Source organism: Theropithecus gelada, chromosome 2, assembly GCF_003255815.1.
Source record: "Theropithecus gelada isolate Dixy chromosome 2, Tgel_1.0, whole genome shotgun sequence".
In the NCBI taxonomy this organism is placed as follows: Eukaryota; Metazoa; Chordata; class Mammalia; order Primates; family Cercopithecidae; genus Theropithecus; species Theropithecus gelada.
The window spans coordinates 102,091,379-102,116,941 of record NC_037669.1 but is presented as its reverse complement, the minus strand read 5'-3'; the positions used below and the strand labels follow the sequence as shown (position 1 = coordinate 102,116,941).

General features: G+C 49.7%; 2 protein-coding genes across 2 annotated transcripts in view; both read left to right on the top strand.

Annotated features, from left to right (window-relative positions):
• The first annotated feature begins 2,051 nt into the window (after window positions 1-2,051).
• On the top strand, window positions 2,052-13,752 carry SLC22A13 (solute carrier family 22 member 13). The gene is made up of 10 exons (XM_025376988.1): window positions 2,052-2,483; window positions 10,273-10,373; window positions 10,628-10,782; window positions 11,013-11,181; window positions 11,395-11,515; window positions 11,597-11,691; window positions 11,901-12,115; window positions 12,288-12,396; window positions 12,913-13,128; window positions 13,374-13,752. The coding sequence occupies exons 1-10, from the start codon at window positions 2,106-2,108 to the stop codon at window positions 13,465-13,467; spliced, it is 1,653 nt and encodes a 550-aa protein (XP_025232773.1). The 5' UTR covers window positions 2,052-2,105; the 3' UTR covers window positions 13,468-13,752.
• A 7,929-nt stretch (window positions 13,753-21,681) lies between these two features.
• Window positions 21,682-25,563, top strand: part of SLC22A14 (solute carrier family 22 member 14) — a 37,397-nt gene continuing 33,515 nt past the window's right edge. The window contains exon 1 of the mRNA XM_025376713.1: window positions 21,682-21,721. The gene's annotated coding sequence lies outside the window, so the exon portion shown is untranslated. The remainder of the gene's footprint in view (window positions 21,722-25,563) is intronic.

Genomic DNA, 25,563 nt, shown 5'->3' with positions numbered 1-25,563 from the left:
TTAGCTGTGGCCTTGAATGAAGGCAGGTACAAAGAGGAAAATGAGGAAGACAGCTTCAAAGAGGATACCTGGTCATGGGCCTTGAAGCATTACAGAGAGCCTTTGGCAGTCTTTACAGGATATGGTGGGGAGGAAGGGAGGACAAAGTTAAGGGGAGGAAGAAGTAAAGCAAAACATTAGCATTTGGGGAACGTAGAGGTAACGTGAGACCAGTGACATTCGGTGCCTCAGTTCCAAGGTTTGGGGATCATAGTTCAGCTGGAGACTTGACTCTAGGGAGGTCTTTGATCAGGCCTCACTCTTGTCAGGAGTCTGCTAATCATTCTTTCTTTCTCTGCTTTAGAACTGTACACCAAGAAGTGGAAGAATCTTTAGAGACCATCCTTTACCCAGATGGGGCAATTGAGGGCCAGAGCCAGGAAGGAACAGATTCTCAGGGTGAATCACTGGCAGGGCTCCCGTTTCCTACCTCTAGCTCTAGCTTCCTTGGTTGCTTGGAGCCAAACAAAGCAAAAATTCCTTTTCTGACTGGAGTGAGGAGATGATGAGGGCAGAGGACAAGGCTTGTCTCCACCTCAGTTCTTTCCCATAAGGGGAATACCAGACTAGGCAGTGGCGACTGGTAGCAACTGTTTATTCAATAGAGACAATGCCGAGAATAAGAACACTCAAGGAAGCTAAGTGAAGGAAAAAAGAGCTGGGGACAGTGGTGATCCTGGCGGGAGAGCTTGGGGTGGGGCAAAGAGCAAAGCATGCTCCCTGAGCAGCATGTCAGGCCTTGCTTCTGCCCTCCACTGTCTGCCCTGTCTTGACCTGTACTGCAGGCTGACTGATTAACAGGCTACCAGCAGCTGTGCCAGTCAGGTGGCCAGGGCTGCCCTGCATAACATTGCTTCCTTGCATTCCCTTCAGTGGTGTTCCTCTGCTCATCCCTTAAAATAGTTCAAAATTCAGAACATGAAAATGCTTTCTTATGCATACACAAGCAGACATGTATATGTGTATGCACCTGGTGTGTGTGTGGGCTGTGGTGGAGGCATACTTTGTCCTGTGTTCATTGTCACTGAGATTGCTCAGGGAGGCTGGGCTACTTGCATTTGTTTTCCTCTTTAGAGTTGTGTTAATGGTTTCCTTCTTCATTAAAGCAGAGCTCAATATGCAACTCTGTCATTGCTCTGTATTCTTGGTTTGTCTTTGGTGTTGAAAAGGCAGTGCATGTGTGCTTTTGGTGGGGCTCCTGGTCTGCATGCTGCCTCCTAGGATTGGCAGGTATTGCATATCACCACATACCAGACACCCACAGGAGAGAAAAATCATCAGGATCAAGAGGCCAGAGTGGGCTGCTGGCAAAGTTTATCCGCAGGCTAGGTGCTTGCTGCTCTCCTGCTTATCCATGCTGCCCAGTGCGGGCTGTCCCTAGAAGGGAATTCTGTGTCCGAGTGCTGCAACTACTGTCAGCGTTTTACTGTAGTGGTTTTACCTCTGCCTATTGATTGACCCATCTACCTGTTTCATTTGAGTTGAGTGTGAATTGTTTAGGATGTTGCAGTTAGAGGTGGTGTGGGCTGGAGTGGACTATTTATTTTTCTATTTTTTTTTATTTTAATTTAAGTTCTGGGATACATGTGCTGAACGTGCAGGCTTGTTACATAGGTATACATGTGCCATGGTGGTTTGTTGCACCCATCAACCCATCATCTAGGTTTTAAGCCCTACATGCATTAGATATTTGTCCTAATGCTCTCCCTCCCCTTGTCCCCCAACCCACGACAGGCCCCAGTGTGTGATGTTCCCCTCCCTGTGTCCATGTGTTCTCATTGTTCAACTCCCACTTATGAGTGAGAACATGTGGTGTTTGGTTTTCTGTTCCTGTGTTAATTTGCTGAGGATAATGGTTTCCAGCTTCATCCATGTGGACTATTTTTTCATCATACTCTACCCTTCCCAGGTCACACCTAGGGGGCTGAGGAGTGACAGGTGGAGCAGGGCAAGGCTGGATTAAACATTAATGCAGCTGTCACCACTGCCCAGAGGAGCAAGTTCCCAGAGCCAAGCTGCAGAGCTACCCTAGTATTCCCAGGCTGAGGAGGTGGTGAGTGGCAGACATGGCTCAATTTGTCCAGGTCCTGGCTGAAATAGGTGACTTTGGTCGCTTCCAGATACAACTATTGATACTGCTGTGTGTTCTCAACTTCCTGTCTCCCTTCTACTTTTTTGCCCATGTCTTCATGGTCCTAGATGAGCCCCACCACTGTGCAGTGGCCTGGGTGAAGAACCACACTTTCAACCTGAGTGCTGCTGAACAGCTGGCACTGAGCGTGCCCCTGGACACTGCAGGCCACCCAGAGCCCTGCCTCATGTTCCGGCCACCCACTGCCAATGCCAGCCTGCAGGATATCCTCAGCCACCACTTCAATGAGACGCAGCCTTGTGATATGGGCTGGGAATATCCTGAGAACAGGCTCCCATCCCTAAAGAATGAGGTAGGCTTTTCCTTTTGCTGGTCTCTCCACCAGTTGTGGGTCTGTCGGGTCTTGTGCCTGACTCTTTACCCTCAGTCACTGGCTCTGTATCTGTCCCATGCCCATATGGTCAACCATGGGCACATATGTTTTTCATTTTGTCAATCTCATTTTCCTCTTTGTCCTCTGCCTATTGACCCATTTGCCTGTCATCTTCTCTGTCCAGTCTGTCTGCCCATCTTCCCATTTTTGCCCATCCTTTTGTTGTCCCTCTCTTTCCTTGTCTCTCTGGCTATCTACCCAGTTAGTGTCCTCTCCTGTTTTCCCATCTTTGTGCCTTTCTCTCTACCCAGTGTTCTCATCTGTCTGTCCAGTTCTCTTTGTCTTTCAGTCTGTCCCTGCATGTCTGCCTACGTTCCTGTTTTCCTAACTCTCTAATGCCATCACTTTCCCTGTCCATTTCACTGCCTTCCTGCTTGCTGGGCTTCACACCGTTCAGTTTTTCTCTCTAGATCTCTGCCAGCCTGCCTTTGGGATGCTGGAGAACATCCAGGACTCTAGGACTTGTCCTGTGGATAACTAAGCATTCATTCTTGCTAACTTCCTTCTTTTAGGAGAGATGCAGGCAGAAAACTTCCCACCCTAGCCACCTCTGAGCAGGAGGGGCCCTCTGAAAGCATCTAGTCCCACTCTGTTGCTTCCCAGATGGTGGGGCTGAGGCACAGAATGAGGAGACGGCTTAGCCAGGGCAATGCAGTGAATTGATCATGGAGCTGGGGCTCTCATGCCAGACACCTGCTGTCTAGATTCCCACAGGAGTGGGAGGCAGCACAGAGAGTCCAGAAACCTGAGGGGCATGGGTGCTTGAGGGGATCTATATAATTCTCATCTTCTTTATGGTGGAAAATCTGGGATTAAACATTCACTTCTCCCCCACCCCATGGCTGAAAAAGTATTTATTTTTAGAGGTTTTCAGAGACCAATGTGTTAACCAAAGTTTAACTTTCACTTTTTAATATGTGACCATAAAGCTGCTCCCAGAAGCCTGATAGCCTGCGGATATGTCCTGCCTGTCCTTCTCCCGACTCTCCCCCACTCCACCCCACTCCACCCCACAGGGAGCTCTAGGGAGCCTATGCATGCTCTGCATAGGCTCTGGGACTGGTCCGCCTAGCCCCTTCTGACGCTTACTGTCCTCTCCATCATCTCCCCGGCATCATATCCATGGCCAGTCCCAGCCTTCACCAGCCCTAATGTGTTGTGGTATGCCTATATGTGTTAAACTCTCTGCCCACCTGGCCAAATATCATCATTCTCAAAGCCCAGAAAACCTTCCAGATTGCTCACAGACTACTCTAGGCCTTGTTCACACCCCATGTTGGACTGTTCATGCAACCGTATTCAGCCAAAGCCCCCTGAGAATTAACTGTGCAGGGAAGTCAGAGGGGAAAGGTACTTTATTTCTCTAGTGGTCAGGAAAGGTCTGGGCTGCTTGCAGAGGAATAAAGGGCTGGGTGGGTTCTAAGGCCCAGAATTTGCTTCCTCCTGGTTGGGAGGAATGGGGAGGCAACTTTCTGAAGGAGGTGATATGTGTGAACTAGGCACCAGGATACTAGAAAAATGTTGCTAGAGAAGAGGGGAAGGCCTTTGCAGGCAGAGAATAAGAATAGCACAGAAAAGGCCTGGCAGCAGGAAGCAGGCAGGATGTCTGGGGAGCAGTGGGTGTGCCTGCAATGGGGTCAGGGTAGAGGGGCAGGAGTATAGAATTAGATGGATGTTTTCAAGGATTTGGGACCTCTTTTCTTTGGTTATTGTTTGACACATCTGAAAAGAATGCATACACAAAGAATTATCATGTGAGAAAGCATTAGTTGACACTAAGGTAATAATTAGGATTTGCAGAAGGTGGAAAAAAGTTACCTAAACATTTTTAGCAATTGGGAACTGCAACCAAAATAAGCCGATAACATCCCTGTTAACACTTAGGAAGAGCCTTCATTCATGACATCTGGTAAACTAGAGTGCCTCCATTTTCTCTGTTGGAAGGTTCCTCAAATGCAAAACAGAAACAAGGGGAGTCCCTTGACTGGTTCCCATGTTCTTAAGTGTTCTCCCCACTCCTTCTCCAACCTCAGCTCCTCGATGAAGCAGACCTGCATAACTTGAAAGAGTGTGTTATCATTCCATAGACATCTGTCTTATAGATACCATCACCCTCACATTTCTTCTACATGCTGGGTCTTCAGCTGCATTCTGGGAACACCATGTCACACTCTCTTAAGCTGCACATTTATGCTAAGCTTATGAGAGAATGACAGGAAAGACTCTTTTGTCAGACTATGAACTCACTCCATTTAGTGTATTTCAAAAGGTGCAATACTTCCCTTCATTTATCAGTGAAAGAAGTTGGAAATTAACTTCGAAAAATAAATCAGCAAATAGCACATTTTCTCAAAAGTCACAGTCACATGTATAGTGCAAGAAATGAGGAAGGGCAAGACAGACTCTACCCACATTCGTGAGTTTCATCAAACACCCAAGGGTGGAGAGAAAAGGCAGCTTTCAGAAAGGACTGTGTTATGGAACGAGGCAGGTGGGGAATGTGTTTTCTAAACTAGATCTAGGAGGTGGAATGTGGAATCAATCTGTCCTCCTCCCCTTAAGGACTGTCCACTGGTGAATAAATTTTTTAAAAGACTCAAAAATAAACTCCTCACACACAAACACCTGCAAAAAACAAACAAAAACAAGAAAAAAAAAACAGCACTAGGCCGGGCGCGGTGGCTCAAGCCTGTAATCCCAGCACTTTGGGAGGCCGAGACGGGCGGATCACGAGGTCAGGAGTTCGAGACCATCCTGGCTAACACGGTGAAACCCCGTCTCTACTAAAAATACGAAAAACTAGCCGGGCGAGGTGGCGGGCGCCTGTAGTCCCGGCTACTCGGGAGGCTGAGGCAGGAGAATGGCGTAAAAACCCGGGAGGCGGAGCTTGCAGTGAGCTGAGATCCGGCCACTGCACTCCAGCCTGGGCGACACAGCGAGACTCCGTCTCAAAAAAAAAAAAAAAAAAAAAAAAAAAAAAAAAAAAAAAAAAAAAAAACAGCACTAAGATGTCCCACATTACTCTTGAGGGGAACCAAGGAGCAGCTTAACAATTGACATTAGTGTGCTAGAGAGTCATCACAAACATGCCTTGCTTTTACGCAAGCAAAAAATTTTTTTGAAGCAACAAAACAAACGAGTACTGATCACTTTTCTGACAATAAACAGTGACTTAAGTAACTAGTATTGGGATGGGGAGGGGGAACCATACCCATGAGCCTTGTCTTGCAAGAGTATATGTTGGTAGGATTAGGCATTTGGCATTATTGCAGAGAATGAACTTCAATTTTTTTTTTTTTTTTTTTTTTTTTTGAGACAGGATCTTGCTCTGTCACCCAGGCTAGAGTGCAGTGGTAAAATCTGGGCTCACTGCAACCTCCGCCTCCTGGGTTCCAAGTGATTCTCCTACCTCAGCCTCCCAAGTAGCTGGGATTACAGGCATGCACCACCACACCCGGCTAAGTTTTGTATTTTTAGTAGGGATGGGGTTTTGCCATGTTGGCCAGGGTGGTCTTGAACTCCTGACCTCAGGTGATCCACCCACCTCAGCCTCGCAAAGTGCTGGGATTACAGGCGTGAGCCACCATGCCCACCCTAATTTTTAATCCTTAGTTTGACTTAAACCTTGCTTTTACTGTGATGGCGACACAAGCTGAGCTGAAAGGGCTCAGGAGAGCTGTTTATAGCAGCACACCCCTGAGGCTCTTCTTTGGCTCTGGAGGCTAGATTAACTGCATTCTTTAGGCCCTTCTCTGTGAGCGCAGAATGCTCCACATACTCAACAGCCTTCCAGTCCGAGGCCAGTCTGGAGTGATAGGCTTCCATTTTTTGTTCTTGGCAAGTTTCACAAGAGTAGAGGGATCATCTGTTAGATGAATTTGGGTCTTGACAAGAAAGGAATCTTTGGACACTGGTGAGTTAGAACAGGCATCCACTTTTCTTTCACATTTTTGAATGGGGATGGAGATACCACTGAAAAACTGACTAGAAAAACATCTGTTTGTGGATACTTAGCGATTGTAATCTTTTATAACCCTCTTGCCCAGAAGCGTCAAAAAGTCCAAGAGCATATGACTCTCCACCAACCACAACCATGACGCATAGTTGTTAGAAATAGTTGGTATATTTTCAGATGTAAATTTGTTTGTTATGTAGGATATCGGTAGATCTGTTTTACCAATGGCATCATTGCTCACAACAGCACACTTAATGATCTGCATTGCTGAAATAGTTTTGTATTTACTTTAAATATTTCAAACTCGATGTTGACCTCAACCTCTCCCTGGGGCATGGCGGCACTCAGGACCTCTCTCCTAGACAATGCTGGCATTGTGGTGGACCTTGGGCCTCTTGCCCTACCCTATCATGCTGTCCTCACCCCTACTCTTCCAAAGACTGTGACTCCCAAGGAAATGTACGCTTTGTGCCCTGAACCACATGATAATCCCAAGCTTGGTTCCAGAATGCAGTCGGCTTGGTGTGAGATCTTCTATCTCTAGTTTTCATCCATGAGGAAGGTTCTGCCCATTGACCCAGAGGACTCTCTCTGACACCTAAGCTTCCTTATTATAAATGATGACTTCATATTTAAACTTAAATGCAAACAATAGTAATTTGAAAAGAAAAAAGTATATTTCCATGAAGGCTATGTGCTCTTGAAGGTCAGAATGTTTCTCCTTTCAACCTACATTTCCTGCGTGTCCATCCTTGGTAAAAGAAAAAAAAAATGGGCTGGGTGTAGTGGCTCGTGCCTGTAATCCCAACACTTTGGGAGGCTGAGGCAGGAGGATCACTTGAGCCCAGGAGTTCGCGACCAGCCTGGGCAATATAGTGAGACCTCATCTCTACAAAAAATAAAATAATCAGCCAGACATGATGGCACATACCTATAGTCTCAGCTACTCCAGAGGCTGAAGTGGGACGATCGTTTGAGCTGGTAGTGAGCCATGTTCATGCCACTGCACTCCAGCCTGGGGAGATGCTTTCTCAAAAAAAAAAAAAAGAAAAGAAAAAAGAGAAGAAAAAAATGACTCCCCTGTCTACATGGATCTTGGAATGGGAAGGTGGGAAGACCATCAGTGAATAGCAACAATCATGTGATCTGTCCTGGGACCAAAGAAGTAGGAATAGGAGGGAAGGGGAAGCGGAGAGAACAACCATTTCTGGGTTCTGGAGGCTTGAAAATGCCTGGCATATTTAGGAATGCTGACATAGCAAAAGAGGCTGGGAAATAGGCAACAGCTAGCTCTTCAGGGCCTTAGATACAGTGCTAAGGAATTTGGGCTTTCTCCTAGAGACCAAAGGGAGCTGTTGAAGGTTTTAGAATAGGGGAGGGATCCAGGCTGGGGAGGCTCCAAGAAATGAGGGTGGGATTCTGCAGACCACCATGGCAGACTGCAGACAGAACCATCCACTGTGGGAGTTAGGGCTGAGGAGGATGACTGGCATCCCAAGTTGGAGCCCTCTTCATCTCTACCACCTGCAACATAACACCATGAGAGCTTGGGCACATCTCGGCGCCTCTCCAAGCCTCAGCCTCTGCTGCTGCACAAAGGGAGTGATAAGCCATTATGGGGTTAGAATGAGGATTTAATGCCATAGCAGGTATATAAACTGAAGAGAGGTAGTGAATGGTGGCTGTTGACCAGGCGTGCCAGCCTTAGAAGACTCCGTGGCTTGGCGCTCATGCCCAGAGAGCACTTCACCCCCTTGTGTCTGAGCTGTCTGCCACCAGCTGAGAGCTCTGTGAGCACAGAGGCCAAAGCACAGCCTCACCCTAGATAACAGGTGCTGAGAGCTTCTTGTGACACAGCCACTGAGCTAACCATGTTACAAGTGTTAGTTCCTTTCACTGTATCAGGTCATACTATGTAGCATATTTTATTCACATTTTGTAAGTGGGAAATCAAGACACAGACAGATGGGCTAACAGGGTTAAGGTCACACAAAGCCACTCAATTCTGACTCCTGAGCCTGGCAACAGTAGGCCTTTATTACTAGTTATTTTAAATGCCATCTTACTAAAAGGCAATCTGTGGCTGCTAGACAAAAACTAAACAGGATAGAACTGGCTGGAGCAACAATTTCAAGTCCCCTGTCCTTCCCCACTTCATTCCCAGGAACGATCAGTTCATCACTTGATACATGTTGAAAGTTCTTGAGAATTAACAGTTGTCCTTGAGAACAGAAGTATGAGCACAACAGTAACTCCTGGACTGGTTAATTTCTTGCTAAAAGTTATTTAACTGATGGTGATTGGTTAATTAGCTAGCTGTAGGCATTAGTTTATTTCTTCATTTATTCATTCATTCAGCAGACATCCTCTTAGCCTTTACTCAGATTCATTCCCTGTCTAGGGCAAGAGAGATATCTCAACTCCACCAGCTGCCATCCAGCTGTGGGACCGAGGGTTAGCTGCTTAACATTTCCTTTCTCAGGAAGATGATAAGTGAAGAATTATTATTAGAATTCTGTGAGATCATGCATGTAAAGCATTTAGCAAGCACCTAGCACAGGGTGAGCGCTTAGAGGTTGCTGCTGGGAAGCTGGAGGAGAGCTCGCATGATGGTTCCCCAACAAACATTTGTGTGTGGAACTGAGCTGTGTGCAAGAGGCGTGGCGGGACTCCCTGAGGGGCCCACAACCCAGCGGGATGGGGGTCAGTCAAGTGAGTCAAGTGCACATTCAGCAGACATGCGTACAGAGTGGTATGGACCTAAATATCTTCTCCTCTTGGTTTCTTAGGCTGTGGGATTCTCTCTATAGATCTTGGGTGGATTAGCATTCTCTGTGTCTCTCTCTGTCTCACACCTGCACATTCTCTCACTCCCTCCCTCCCTCTGTGTGTGCATGTGTATGTGTGTGTGTTCCTCTGATCTAATCGCCTTCCTCAAGGCATGTGTGAGGGCTTCTTAGGATTCTGATTGCCTGTTAATGGTGGGTATTTCAGGGGGATTTTGCAGCCAGGTGGAAAAACATGGAGAGGCCCAAGTGTGTCCCAGGGGTGCCCTGGCTATGGGGAAGCGGCCCCATTTGTTAGGAAGCAGCAATTAATGGTCTGTCACGGGGTCCCAAAATTTCATCTTTAGTGTGTCAATAATTTTACATGGCATCTCCGGGCCAAAAGAAATGCCTAACAGCTGTATGTATTAAGCCATTAAGTTCAAACAAGTGTTTATGTCCTAACAACTTAGTAGTTATTTTTTGGAATAAACACATACGTTGATGGAAAAAATATTTTAATTTTATTCTTAAACACAATAACTTACTGATAGGCTGTATGCACTTACTGGGCATTGTACAACTTCTCAGTCCTTGAACACTGCCGCCCTCACTTTCTCTTCCACATTGATTTTCTGTGGCATTTGCTTTCACAAAAACTGCCAAAAGCACTTTCCTATAGATATGATGTCAGATTTCACATAGATATGATGTCATTGGAAGGAAAGTAGCGTGGTCTCACGTTGAAAGTGTGAACTATCCTGAGCTAGTAGTTTGTGTGATGTCAGAGAGATGTCAACTTGTATTTCCCTTTAAAACCTGAAATGCCCTGCCATGCTCAGTGAGTTCACCATGGTGCCCCGGAATGCCTCAGTACACAGTTTGGGAACCATGAGCTCCTTCTCTGAAGGGTTTGTAGTGGGCCAGGTGGTGTAGGGCTTGCCCTCCGTGCAGCCCCTGGACTCACATCTGCCTGTGTCTCCTTCAGTTCAACCTGGTTTGTGATCGGAAGCATCTGAAGGACACCACACAGTCAGTGTTCATGGCTGGGCTCCTTGGCACCCTCATGTTTGGGCCCCTCTGGGACCGGTAAGAACCTTGCCCTGCCCACTCCCTGCCTAGCAAGCTCGTCAGCTCTGGCACAGGCCCAAGTCCCCCTTATGCCCCTCACACTGGCCTTTAGGGCAAGGCCCTCCTCCCCCTACCCTCAAATGGGGCTCAGGGAAGGGCCGTGTCTCCTCCCTCAGAAAGAGACCCCAGGACAGGGCTGGGCCCCCTTGTGGCCTTCTCCTCAGATGCCTTCCGGGAGGGACACTTCCCATGGACCTGCCCTGTTTCCTCAGGATTGGCCGCAAGGCCACGGTCCTGGTGCAGCTGCTCCTCTTCACCCTCATCGGCCTGGTCACAGCCTTTGTGCCCAGCTTTGAGCTCTACATGGCCCTGCGCTTTGCTGTGGCTACTGCCATCGCTGGATTTGCCTTCAGCAATGTCACCCTACGTGAGTGTCTGGTCCTTGGAGCCTTCAGTCACAGGGTGAGGCCCAGGGGTCTGGGAGGGCCATGGCCCCAAATGGCCTGTGGAGGTCTTGTCAGGTACCCCACATCTGAAGTGGTCGCACTGGTGCTTCCTGTGTTGGCCCTGAGGCCCAGCCCCCACAGGGTGGCACCTGGGAGTAATGGGGAATGAATGGCAGGGATTAGCCCTGTCTCAACCTCTCCATTCCCACAGTGACGGAGTGGGTGGGGCCCACATGGAGGACGCAGGCCGTGGTCCTGGCCCAGTGCACCTACTCCCTCGGGCAGATGGTGCTCGCGGGACTCGCCTATGGTTTCCGCAACTGGAGGCTCCTTCAGATCACTGGCACTGCACCTGGCTTACTGCTCTTCTTCTACTTCTGGTGAGGAAAATACATGCCAGGAGCAAGTCCCCCCCAAGTTAGTTGTGTTGTGGTGGGATTGGAGTGCAGCGCCCACGTTCACGGGACAGTCAGAGGCGAGTCTGGGAGAGGAAGCCTGTTACAGCTGGGTGTGGGGTTCAGTTTGCACTGGAACAAGCCAGAAAGCTCCCTAGGACTCCAGGCCCCAAGGTCATAGCTATTGCTGACCCACAGGGCTCTGCCAGAATCTGCACGGTGGCTCCTGACCCATGGGAGGATGGACGAGGCGAAACAACTGATTCAGAAGGCAGCCTCGGTCAACAGGCGGAAACTCTCTCCGGAGCTCATGAACCAGGTACTTCCAGCAGGCCCAGGCCCAGAATCAGACCCACATGGACCTTCCTGTGTGGCCTCTCACTCTGCTTCTTCCTCCCAGCTGGTCCCAGAGAAGACAGGCCCCTCAGGGAATGCCCTGGATCTGTTCAGACACCCCCAGCTCCGGAAGGTGACCCTGATTATCTTCTGTGTCTGGTGAGTGCCCAGAGCCCAAGGACAGAACCACAGGGCTGCAGCCTCCTTGGTGTGTGTTGTCAGAGAGGTGGGCTGGTGGCTGTCTGGATGGGATGGTCTCTCCCTGGCTGTGCCAGTGTCCCCTGCTGTGACTGCTGACCAAGGCAGGCTCTCCCTCTGGGTGGTGTCTCGTCGCCCAGCAGCGACAAGAGCCCTTCATTACCTTGTAGGTTTGTGGACAGTCTGGGGTACTACGGCCTGAGCCTCCAAGTGGGGGACTTTGGCCTGGACATCTATCTGACACAGCTCATCTTTGGAGCCGTTGAAGTGCCTGCCCGCTGTTCCAGCATCTTCATGATGCAGAGGTTTGGCCGCAAGTGGAGCCAGTTGGGGACCTTGGTCTTAGGTGGCTTTATGTGTATCATCATCATCTTCATCCCAGCAGGTACCACCCCATTCCCCCTCACCCACCGGCTGTCAGGGGCTAGACCAGTGGCCATTGTTCCGCTTCCAGGAGTAAAGGCTTCCCGGGGGTTTGGGCACAGAAGGGGTGGGGAGCTTCAGTGGATGGGGCCGGCGGCAGGGCCCAGGTGATGGGACTGTCTACCCTCTGCCAGATCTGCCTGTGGTGGTCACTGTGCTGGCTGTGGTGGCGAAGATGGCCACAGCTGCCGCCTTTACCATCTCCTATGTGTACTCTGCCGAGCTTTTCCCCACCATCCTCCGGTAAGAGCTGCAGTGTGACTCCTGCTCCTCTGCTGCTGAGACTGATTTGGCTGTCCCTCCTCGGCCCTCACCCCATTCCACAAATAGCTGACAGGGCTGGCTCTGGGGCAGCAGTGCTGGGTGGGGTCCAGGACAACTAGAAATCTAGAGCAAGCCCTCAAGCTGTCCCCAGGATAATGGAGGACAGACAGGCAAGCAGGCCACACCCTGGCAGTCGGGACAGGAATATGGGACACATCTAAGAATGAATGGCCCCAGAGAAGGATGTCTTCAGGTGGGAGGGTGGTAAGGATGTACAGCCTCCTGACTTGAGAGTTGACAGACGAGCAGGGGTGTAGCAGGCAGAGAGCAGGAGCTGGAGGCAGGAGCAGAGAGCAGGAGCGCTGAATGGGGTGGGTGAGGCTGGAGACCCTGCAGACCTTTGGGGTCTGGGCTCTCCCGAGAAAATATACTGGGGTGAAGCTGAGGCCCAGAGTTGGGCCCAGGTCTACTTAGCTTGCCCTGGTCTTCTCCCAGGCAAACAGGCATGGGGCTGGTGGGCATCTTCTCATGGATCGGGGGCATCCTCGCACCACTAGTGATCCTGCTGGGAGAGTACCACGCTGCCCTCCCCATGCTCATCTACGGCAGCCTCCCCATTGTGGCCGGCCTGCTCTGCACCCTGCTGCCAGAGACGCGTGGCCAGGCCCTGAAAGACACCCTCCAGGACCTGGAGCTGGGGCCTCACCCACGGTGAGCTGCTTGCTTGCTCTGAAACCACGACCTGGGTCTCACATTGGCCACGCACACTGTATGCCCAGGCCTCCACCTCATCACTTGTCCACTGTTGCCTAGAGGCTAATATGAGGTCCTCCAGAACCACAGACATCTGGCTGGCTTTAGTTCAGATTCCCCTTACCTTGAGAAGGGGGGTGGTGAGGGACACTGTCATGGGACCAGTTCCTGGACAGCCAATGACAGTCTTCTGTTCCATCTAGGTCCCCCAAATCAGTGCCCTCAGAGAAGGAAACAGAAGCCACAGGAAGAACTTCCAGCCCAGGAGTGACCTTTGTGAGCAGTACATACTTCTGATTGAGGTCTCTAAGAGCTGGACTGTCAGCATCAGGGAGCTGCCTAAACACCTCCTTGGATATGGCCAGGACCCACAGGGACACAGGGCAAGACCAGCCTTGCTTATGGAGGCAGCACACCACAACCTGGCCCATGGCTGTCACCTCCTGCTGAGCCCAATCCCAGAGGTATCTGGGACAGGACTTCTCGGCCTCCTTCGCGTTTCTCATCTCTGGAGCCCGCCCCCAATACTCTGTCTGGGTTAGGATCTTGCATATGTCTTGGGCTTAACTTGTCTTCTAACAATCTTCACGGGGTATGGCTCTCTTGATCTCCTCAATCTGGAGTCCCCTGCCCTCAAAACACAGTGATGCTCAGAACAGAACACAAGGTAAGCCCTTTCCAAGTTGTGGGGACAGGAGGGGAGAGGAAACAAATGTGAAGTTGTGGACTCTACCCAGGCAGGTGGATAGAAAGGCTGTGGAAAAAGGGAAGGTTATGGTTCCTTCTAAGGGATGGATCAGATCCCTCTGGCTAAGGTATGGCCCCACAGGTCACTGGGTTGTACAGAGAGAAGATTTCAGTTCAGCCTAAATCAAAATTTCTACCGTGCATTCACTTCAAAGATCGCCCAACCCCCCCGCCCCCCCCACACTCAGCTCATGCCTAACCTATGTGTGGCTCAGGGACCAGCTTGGGGAAGGAGAGGAGGTTTGTTCTGCTCCCCCACTTACCCCGCCTCCTCCTGTTCATGCTCAGCTGCTTCTGGACCTTCCAGGGCCCATGCAGGTTGAGGGAAAGGGCAGAGGTCTTTTCACCGAGCTGCTGCTGGTTGCAGTTCTTTCTGGTGCACATTGGCTAATGCCAGTTGGTGCATTTTGTCAGGCTTCTGAAAGCTGCCTTTTCCACAGGGCATCTTCATGGGCTTCTCAGAGATCCTCTCAGGCCTTGGTATTGTTCCTTAGAATGAGCAATATGCTCCCAATGCACTCCCAGCTCCTCTTGGGACCCTTCTCCAGCCCCACCCAGCATTACTGCCACAACTTCTCCTACAGCTGGAAGCCCCAACCTTAGAAGATGGCCTTCCTGCCTGGGTGTGGTGGTTCACACACTTTGGGAGTCTGAGGCGGGCAGATTACCTCAGGTCAGGAATTTGAGACCAGCCTGGCCAGCATGGCAAAAACCCCGTCTCTACTAAAAATACAAAAATTAGCCCGATGTGGTGGTGCATGCCTGTAATCCCAGCTACTCAGGAGGCTGAGGTGGGAGAATCGCTTGAACCGTGGAGGCAGAGTTTGCAGTAAGCTGAAATTGCACCACTGCACTCCAGCCTGGGCAACAGAAAGAGACTCTGTCTCAAAAAAAAAAAATGGCCTTCTTGGATGGGCGCCCATAAAGAGACCTCAAGCCAGACTGCCTTCTTCAGCACCTCCTTAGCCCGCAAGAACACCATATATAATTGTGTCACCAAATGGTAGAAAAAGAGCTTGCCTGGCCACTGCCCCCGCCTTGCCCCAGCTAACCTCCCACTAGGGAGAAGGATCCAGTCTCTCTTCTCACAGGCGCCCCAGCCCCTCATGCTTGCTCACCTTCTCCTACATGGCTGGGTCGGGGTTGGGTGTAGGTGCTGGACCAGTTTCCTGTAAACCCAGCATGGAAGTGTCCAGCACCTCTCTTCCAAACACATGGATATTTCTCACTCACGGTTCTCAGCTTTGAAGTGCTGGACAAAAGCTCTATTTAGCTTCCTACTGTGTGCCCATTCATGGCGTCCTCTTGGGGAATACTAGCAAGTCTTTCTGGGCACAATATGTCTCCCAGGCTGAAACTGCCAAGGAGTGGGGAAAACCAGATAGAAGTGGGGAAAGGGCCATTTCCCAGCTAAAGGCAGTTTCCCCCTCTAAGATGTGGACACTTGCTCCCTTCAAGACGGAATGATTGTCATTCCCAGGAAGAGATCGGAACGGCCAAGTCTGGCTAATTTTTGTATTTTTGGTAGAGATGGGGTTTCGCCATGTTGGTCGGGCTCCTGACCTCGTGATCCGCCCACCTCGGCCTCCCAAAGTATTGGAATTACAGGCATGAGCCACTGCGCCTGGCCCCTGGAGACTTTTTCTTTTCTTTTTGGGGGGATTATGGTTGGTTGGGGAGAAAGATTTTTTTTTCTGTGTGTATTTAAAAGTGTCCTGTGGTTTGCGCTGATGAATAGGTAAGTGTCCTTTAACAGTCACTGATGAGAGGTCGGCTGCTGAGGCCTCTGGGACCCCAAAGGAGAAGATATGCAGCCTGATCTTGACTGTACTCTGAGAAGCACAACAGAAAAGGGGCCTTACTGGGCCAGGCAGTGGCCGGCACATATTGAACCACCATCCCCCAGAGGGTGTTACAGAACACAGAACAGTCCGAATCTGAGGGACCTGCTAGCAGTGGACCCATTACTCAGTGCTATGGTTAGCTTTGTGGGGTCGGTGGAGGACTCAGATTTCAGGCCTTGTGGGCGGGAGCCCTCCTACTCTGGGCCTTAGCCTTTCCATGTTAGAATGGATGATTTCATAATTCCCTTTACATGGATCCATGATAATTCTAATCTCATGTGCTCTGGCTGAGGATAAAAGGCAAAGGGGTCCAGCAATCTGCCCCCAAGTTCAAGGAAGATAGGAGAGGCATGCCAACCTGCACCCAAACCCCAACAGCCCCCAGCTCACTGCCAGACACAGAACAAGGCTATCTTCAAGCTTGGTCCTGGCTCATGCTCTCCTGGGCTGTGGCTCACTTGCTTACCTGTTCATGGGCCCACCGATCTGCCAGGGAGATCCCACATCCCGTGCCCTGCATGCTGGACCCAAAGATGCACACTTCTTCTGTAGCCATCAAACTGCTCTGCAGAACTTTGGGAGAAGTGCCATACATGAAGAGGAGAGGACATTGTTGTGTTAAACAAGGCAGCTGACCCAGTGTATGGGGGCAGAAAGCCCCCCTGAGGACAGGCATCTAAGAACAGAACCAGAGACCAGGTGAAGAGAAGGTGGGCAGGGGGTGCAGAAGAGCTTTTGAGGTGATGACCAGCAGTGGGCAGGTGCTGCAGCTGGAAGGAATCCTGGGAGTTTGAGAAATCAGACACAGGTGGGGCTTGTGAGACCATAGCCTTAATTTTGGACTTTGTTTTGAGGACAATAAAGCCACTGCTTTTCTTTTTTCTTTAAGCAAGTCCATTAAGATTTGTATGTTTTTTAATTTTTAATTTTTCTTAGAGACAGAGATGCTATGTTGCCCAGGCGTGTCTGAAACTCCTGGGCTCAAGGGATCCTCCTACCTGGGCCTCCCAAAGTACTGGGATTCCAGGTGTGAGCCACTGTGCCCAGCCATAGATTTGTATTTTAAACATCACTCTCTATCTGAAGAATGTGTTGGAGGAGAGTGAAAGCAGAAGCAGATGAACCAGGCAGGACATAATTACAATGATAAAATTAATTAATAGCAAGCATTTATTACCTTATTTTATCCTCACAACATTCTGACGACAAAGTGGGCTGGAGGCACTGGAACCGGGGAGTGGCTGGATCTGAGAGCAGGTTTGGAGGAAAGCCCTTTGATTGGCTGCTCTCTTGGCCTGTGTCCTGGGTAAAGAGCTTGGCCCTGGGGCTCCCTTGGCTCTCCCCAAGAGCAGCCCAGTGGCCACCCCCTTCAGGGCCCTCTGAGATGAAGACCACTGTATTGTGCATCTGCGTTCTCTACTTCAATTCTAAAGTCTAAGATGCCCCCACACTTCCCCAGCCAGCTGCTCTTCTGCATTGACACAGTCCCCACTGACTCCAGCAACACTGACCTATCCCCCATCTCAGCCACTTCCACCACAGGCGATACCCTGTGTCACTGGAACAGTGGCTCCAATGCCGGCAGGGGCACCCATGTCCTCAGCACTGCTTGGAAGGTGCTCTACCTCCTGCCTCTTCCTCTCTCACACAGGAGAGAGGGTGATGGGGAGGCTGCTCCCCACCATTACAGCTTCTCAACCACTACCCCTCCCACTTGTGACACCTCCTGTCATGGAAACCTGTCTCTTCCTGGCTCCCACCTCTTGGCCTCCAGATCACAGCCTCATCCATCCAGAACTCCGCTACCTGTCTCATAGTTGTCTTTTCCACTCCAACCCTGCCATCGGCTTAGGGAAATCCATCTCTACCTCCAAAATCTCAAGAATTTCTGGCATATGAGTGCATAGATGAATGAATCTCTAACTGACTTCTCATGCTCTGACTCCAGCACCCTATCCCTCTGGCTCATTTGTCTTAGTCGGGCCCCCCATAATGAAATACCACTGACTGGGTGGCTGAAAAACAGAAATTAATTTTTTTTTTCACAATTCTGGAAGCTGGAAGTCCAAGATCAGGTGCCGGCATGGTCAGGTTCTGGTGAGGGCCCTCTGCCTCCTCCCTGGCTTCAGATGGCCTGGTCTCTCTGTGCCTCACATGACCTTTACTCAGTGCACACACGTGGAGGGAGAAAGGATTTCTCTCTGCTGGACCAGAACTCCTGGGCTCTGCCTTAGCCTCCTGAATAGCTGGGACTTCAGGCATGCACAGTCACATCTGACATCTCATCCTCTATTTATAAGGCTGCTAATTCCATCCTGAGGGTCCCACCCTCCTGACCTAATGCAATCTTACTTACCTGCCAGTGGCCCCATCACCAAATACCATCATATTGAGGGGTAGGGCTTTAATAGGTAAATTCGAAAGGGACATGAACATTCTTTCCATGATACCATCCTTAGCCTTATTGGCCCCTATGGTATGTTGACCCTTTTTAAAATTAAAAAGCCATCATTTAATTTCCATTGAGAGATGGCAATTATTTCTGCCTCTGTTGCCAATACTCTACACTTTAATCCTTTTACCATTTGGTTGTGCCCAACTAGCAAAGTCACAGCAGCAAATGAGCCCAGTGATCTGCCTTTTCTTTCCCTGCCTCCCAGACTGCTGGCCATTGCTACAGAGAGTCACATGCTGGACAAGTCGGTTCCGCTGTGAATTAATGATCACCAGCCTCAGCTGGGTCTTTAACAGTGCCCAGCGTTCCTGCCAGCTCTTTCTAGTCCACTTGTTTTCCAGCCCTCCCCCGTGCTATTTCTACCCTCCACTCTGCACACCTCCCATCCTCCCACCTTCTAGTGGATCGCTTCTCCTCCTCCCTTTAGAAATCGGAGAAGCCGTCCTGTGGCAGCTCCCCAAACTTCCCACCACCAAATCTTTAACCTACTCCTTCACCTGCCCTTCTGCTGCTCAGAGATGGCAATGAAGCCACTGAGCAAGGCCATTAACTCTACCCCCATAAGTGCTGGGAGTTGCTGCTGAAGGTCGGGCCTTTTCCTCCTTCAGCTCTCTTCTCCATTTTCTCTGCCTTAGGCAAGGAGACTAGGGATCAGGCATGTGGGTGGGGAGCCTCTGAACTGAATTTGCTTTTGCCTCTTAAGTTTCTGTGGAGATGAAAGAGTATCGCTCCTTCTGGGGTTTTCCTGCTCCCAGATGTCTTCAGATGAAGCAGGACTGGTGTCATCTATGGATGGTCCACACCGTTCTTCTACAGAGGTGTCTGGGGTCTGAGCCAGGACAGGCCTTGACAGTTATTAGTCTGGGAACCAGGAAGAAGCCAGCTTCCCAGGTGCCCGGGGCCTCCCTGGGGCTGGCCCTTGCTCTGTGGGGTAGAGATGGTGGCTTCACTGGACCCTGGTTGTGTATCTCCTTGATTTTGCTCCTCAAAGTTTAGGGCAATGGTGACTATCAGTCCTGAACATTTAGTCCAGGTGTGTGAAAGCGAAACTATGCCCCAAACAGTTAGACACCAGTGACTAACAGAAATTCTTGAGTTTGCAGGATGGCAGATAAGAAAAGAAACAACTTGCTGAGAAGCTGAAACTCCCTCGACTCGTAAAACAAAACTAAAATAGGTTGGAACCAATGGGGCCAACTAGAGTCTGTGCAGAACCTGCTAGCTGACATCACAGCCTGAATTTCCACTGCGTGTTTCATTCTCACTCCCCCCGTACCTGCACATGTGATCTATGAGGTGTCATGAAGAGAACTGCACATGCCCCAGGACTTTCCAGGCCTCCTCTTTCCTTCCGCCAATCACCTGCTAATCTCAGAATCCCGACACCTTTTCTAATAAAAATACCGCCTTAGCACCAGCCCAGGGAGACAGATTCAAGCTGCACTCCTGTCTCCATGTCGGCCGGCCTATAATTAAAAGCTTTTCTTTTCTCAAAAACCCAGTATCATAATATTGGCTTCTAGCACATTGAACAGCAAGTCCCTTTTGCCTAGAAACAATTTGACCCTCATATTTATTAGTTTTCTCAACCCGTAACCAAGGGAAACAAAAATGACCTCCTAAATTTTTAACAAAGGCAATCAACATTTGTAGCTGGTATGAATATTTGTTCTGTAAACTCATATCTGCAAGAAACACAGTGTTTCTTTAGACTATGAGCCTCCATCTCACTGAGCTGATTGGAAATTCATCTCAGCTGTTACTGGAGTTCTTCTCTACCCAGAGATTGGGCCAGAGAGTTCTGGGATCTTTTTTTTTTTTTTTTTTTTGAAAAGGAGTCTCACTCTGTCACCCAGGCTGGAGTGCAGTGGTGCAATTCTCTGCTCACTGCAACTTCTACCTCCTGGGTTCAAGCAATTCTCCTGCCTCAGCTTCCTGAGTAGCTGGGATTTCAGGTGTGCGCCACTGCACCTTGCTAATTTTTGTATTTTCAGTAGAGATGGGGTTTTGCCATGTTGGCCAGGCTGGTCTTGAACTCTCGACCTCAGGTGATCCGTCTGTCTCAGCCTCCCAAATTGCTGGGATTACAGGCGTGAGCCACCATGCCCAGCCGAGTTCTGGGATTTTATGTAACCAAAAAAAACCAAAACAAAGGGGTGCTCCCTCCCTGCTCTTCAGTCTTACTGATGGCTGCTGGGTGCTCACTGTGCTGTCTGCTTGGTCCCTGTGGCCCCCAGAGTGCTGCTGCTGAAGAGTGGGGAACTCTGGGGGTGGTGAGGGGCTCAGACCAGCCACTGAGACACCCCGAGGGAGGTCTGGTGAAAGCGGAAGGATCTGATGCCCCAGATACCAATAAGATTGCAGTGCCCTGCCCCCAAACAAGTGAAGGTTGAGCCACAGGAAACTGCAAAATAGCTGTAAGTAGGCTTCCCTGTGATTAATACTTCATTGTTTTTTCCCAAATATATGAAATTCTTTTAATTTTTTTTGTGTCTTAGTGTCTGTGTTAGTCCATTTTCTGTTGCTTATAATAGACTACTTGAAACTGAGTTATTTATAAAGAAAAGAAATTTATTTCTTACAGTTCTGGAGGCTGGGAAGTCCAGGGTTTAGGGGATACATCTGGTAAGGGCCTTCTTGCTGTTGGGGAGTCCCAAGGGGGCACAGGTGAGGGAACTGAGCAAGCTAGCTTGTCTTTCTTCCTCTTGTTATAAAGTCACCAGTCCCATTGTCATAACTCATTAACCCATTAATCTATTAATCCATGAATGGTGATTCAGGGATTAACAGATCACCCTCATGACCCAATTACATCTTAAAGGCCCCAACACACTACCACACTGGAGATGAAGCTTCAACATGAGTTTTGGAGAGGACAAATATTAAACCATAGCAATGCCCTAATTTTGCTGAGGTCCTGAGTACATGCTGTACTGGTACAAGGACGGTCTGCCTTGTACCAGGCCCTGTGCTGATTTTCCTGTCCTGCTACTTTGGCCTCCCTTCCCCCAAGCATGAAGCTTGAAGCCTTGTTCCTGCAATCTGGCAGAGGAGGCTTCTACTTTATGGGGGAGATGGGTCAGATACCAGCAGCTCTGACCAAGGATGGTTGGTAGGGAAGTGTCACAGAGAGACAGAGCAGAGGTGAGTGGGGTAGGGCCAAGCTGTTTCCAGCTGTGGGCTCAGGAAGGCTTGAAGGATAGTTGACAAATGACTGATATCTGCAAGGACAGGAGAATTTCTGTGAGTGGAGATGGAGCCCTCATGTGGAGGAAACAGCCTGCACAAAGGAACGGGCGGATGGGGGTTGCCGTTTGGCAGTTTTCCTGACCTGCCTTGCCCCTGGAGGCTGCGGCCAGTTGTGCCCCGGAGTAGAATGCTGCCCCTCACCATTCCCAGCCCACCCCAAGGACCTCCCCACCCCATTGTGACACTACTTCCTGGACACCAGTGGAACTCAAAGGTTCTGCTTCCAAGGGTCTGGCTGGGCCTGGATTGTGGTCAGGTGGGCCCTGGCTTTGGCTTGTGGTCCTGCCTCCAGGGAGGCAGGGCTGGGAGGGTGTGGAGGGTGGAAATTATGATGGCACCTGGCAATTGTGCGGCCGCGTTCTCAGCACAGGTGTGGACAGGAGCCTGCCTGGGCCTGTTTGGCTGTGGGGAGTCTGTGGAAGGAGCGGGCTGCCCTCTCAGAAAGCGTGAGTTCTCAGGTGTGGCGTCTGGCCATTTCCTGCGGCAGCTGGAGTGCTGCTCCTGGCTATGCCTCTCCCAGGCCTCAGTTACCTCTCTGGCACATTGACAGCCAATTGTCTGGGGTCCGTCTACCTGGCAGAAGACCTTTGGGAAGGGTAGAGGGAGTGAGTGCTCCAGGGCCTTGGGGTATCAGGTGGCGCTGGGGGATGCTGAAGCGGTCCCTGCAGAGGGAGACTGGTACAGATGGCTCTGGTCCAGAAGCCACATCTCTGAGAGGAGAGCGGAGGCTCTCTCCCTCCCTCCCTCCCTGGAAAGTCTCCTTTATCCACCTCCACCGTCTCCAGCCTTACACACATGCATCCTGTATTGGTTTCCTATCGCTGCTATAACAAATGCCCACATTTAGTGGCTTGAAACAGCAGAGACTTATTACCTTATGGTTTTGGGGGTCAGAAGAACACATGGGCCTCAGCAGGCTAAGATCAAGGTGTCAGAAGGGTTGCCTTCCTTTCTGGAGGCTCTAGGGCAGAGTTCATTTCCTTCCTTGCCTTTTCCAGCTTCTAGAGCCTCCTGCATTCCTTGGCTCTGGGACCCCTCACATCTTCAAAGCCACTGACGGCTGCCCAAATCTTTATCAAGCTGCGCTTCTTTGGGTCCTATGAATTTAAGGATCCTGGGATTAATAGGACCTACCCGGACAATCCAGGATAATCTATTTTAAAGTCAGCTAAGTAGTAACCTTAACTTCATTTGCAACTTTAACCCCCCCTTGCCATATAAGGAAACATATTTACGAGTTCTGAGGATTAGGCATAGATCCCTCTGGGGGGCACTTATGCAGCCTCGCCGACCTCCCAGCACACACACATCTGAGCATGCTCTCCCTCTGTGTTCCCTGCCTCTTATGTACCCCAAATTCTGCTGGGATAAGGGATCCCGAACTAGGGGCCAGGCAGGAGGCAAAGACAAGTGAAAAGGGCAAATGGTGCCGGACCCTGCTGGGCCTCCTGCATGCACAAATCAGAAGTAGCGGAAGCCGGGTGCAGTGGCTGAAATCCCATTTCTACTAAAAATACAAAAATTAGCCAGGCATGGTGGTGTGCACCTATAGTCAGCTACTCAGGAGGCTGAGGCAGGAGAATCACTTGAACCCAGGAAGCAGAGGGTGCAGTAAGCCGAGATCATACCACTACATTCCAGCCTGAGTGACAGAGCGAGACTCTGTCTCAAAAACAAACAAACAAACAACAACAACAACAACAACAACAAACAGAGCAAACTCTCAGTCTAAGGGAGGGGACCCTGCTCAGGTTTGCTAATTGTTGCCAGATGGGAATGGTGTCCCTTTGGCCAAACTTCAAAAAGAAAACGTTGCATGTATGTGAAATCATCTTTTGGCAGTTAAATCACATTCCAAGATACAGTGAGACACCAAATGGGCTAGCCAAGGGAAATGTGTCTGCAGGCTGGATTTGTCCCATGGACGGTGAGCTGGAGACCTCTTCCCTGGATTATGAAACAGCAGTCGCAGTCTGAAAAGGAGGCAGCCCACTAGTGTGACTGGTAGAAAACCAGGGGCCCAAGAGGGAAAGGGGACTTGTCCCCAAGCAGACAGTGAGCCCTTCTCCATCCCTGTCCACCCTGTCCAATAGTAGAGTGAAGGGCTTGTGGTGGCTTCTGAAAGTGGCCCTAGCTCTTGGCTAGGGCTAGCATGGCAGCTTGGTAACATATCCAGGTGAGGACCCCATGGGGGCTGGTGGCCAGGCTGGGCCACTCCTCCAGGGCCAGTCTAAGAGGGATAGATTTGGCATATGCAGCTCAGCCTCCCCACAGATCCCCGCCCTCTAGGCCCACCACAGTGCTATCCCCAGCCAGGCAAGGGCCTCTGGTGTCCCAGCCAAGGCCTGTCCTCTAAAGAATTATCTGGAGAAACTTTCTCAGAATGCTGGGAATCTGCAGGGATCTTGGCAGAAACGAGAGGAAGAACTTAGAAAGGATGCCTCCGTTCATCATTACAATATGCCTCAGTGTCTTCTGCAGTGCTTAGGGAGCAAGTTCCCACGAGACAAAGGACCAGAGTGTAGGAAATGTGAGAATATATGTCCCCTTCAAGGACACCTGGCCTGACAATGTGGGTGATCAGCTTCCTGCCAAAAAAAAAAAAAAATCACAAGAACAGAGACAAAGGGTCTTATCATACTACAAAATGACCGAAAACAATACAATTATAAGACCCAACCTTTCTGGTGGGACTGTAAGGAAACAGACACCTCGTGAACTGTTGTGGACTCTGAAATGGTTGCTCTTTCTGGAGGACACTATGAGCCTATGTTACAAGAGCCATATAAACAGTCCTACTTCTTAGACCTTAGCCCAGGGAACAAAGAGAGCCTTCTGCACATTACTGTGTACAGAAAAGTTGTCTGGGATAGTGAGGAAGCGGTGAGAAACAGCCCTGGTGCTCAGTAGCTACCACGAAGTAAACAGCACCTTAAGGATCCTGCAGCCATTAATACGATCAATGTGAAGATGGGTTTTGGCTGTGGAAAATACTAAGAGCAAGTAGTAGCAGGCAGAAGTTCACTAAACAGGGGATACCCTCCCATCACAGTGGGGGACTGCTGCCTTTATCAGTCTCCAGCAGAGGGGAGGGGCCCTGCAGGAAGAGCAGGAGTGGATATTTCAGGAGAGGGTCCTTGGGTACAATATTGTTTCAAAATAAAAACAGACACGTGTGAATCCATCACCCACCCAAAGCACCAGAACACCTCTAATGATTTCAGTTCACCTCTTCCTTGACATCATCCCTCTGTCTCCCCTCAGAGATGGTTTCCTGAATTTCATCCTTGTTGTTCAAAAAATCTATAGTTTCATTGCATGATACACTGAAATTATTTCTTTAGTCTTGCTTGTTTCCAAACTGTGTAAAAAGAGCATCAGTTTTCTGAGACTTGCTTTTTTCACTAAATATCATGTTTTTGAGACTCATACAGGTTGATGGATGGAGCTGAAGCTTCTTCATTTTCACTGCTATGTTGTGTTTCATTATATAAATCTACTACAATTTACGCATTCTTTCATTGATGTGCATTTGGGCTCTTTTTTCACATTTGAAAAGTGTCATGAGCATTTTGGTACTTATTTCCTGGATCATATGTACAAATGGCTCCCTAGAGTATATACCTGGGCGTAGAGTAGCATTGTTGGGTCATAAGGTATCTGGATATTCAACTTTATAAGACAATGCCAAATTGTTTTCCAAAGTGGGTCTGTGAATAATTCTGCCAGGAATGTATGCAAGGTAGTTTTCTCCACCACTTGGTATTATCAAACTTCTCAAGTTGGCCAGGTGTGATGGCTCACGCCTATAATCCCAGCACTTTGGGAGGTGGAGTTGGGCAGATCACCTGAGGTTGGGAGTTTCAGGCCAGCCTGACCAACATGGAGAAACCCCATCTCTACTAAAAATACAAAATTAGCCAGGCATGGTGGCTCATGCCTGTAATCCCAGCTACTTGGGAGGCTGAGGCAGGAGAATCACTTGAACCTGGGAGACAGAAGTTTGTGGTGAGCCGAGATTGTGCTGCGCCATTGCACTCCAGCCTGAGTAACGAGAGTGAAACTCTGTCTCAAAACAAAAAACAAAAAACAAAAAAC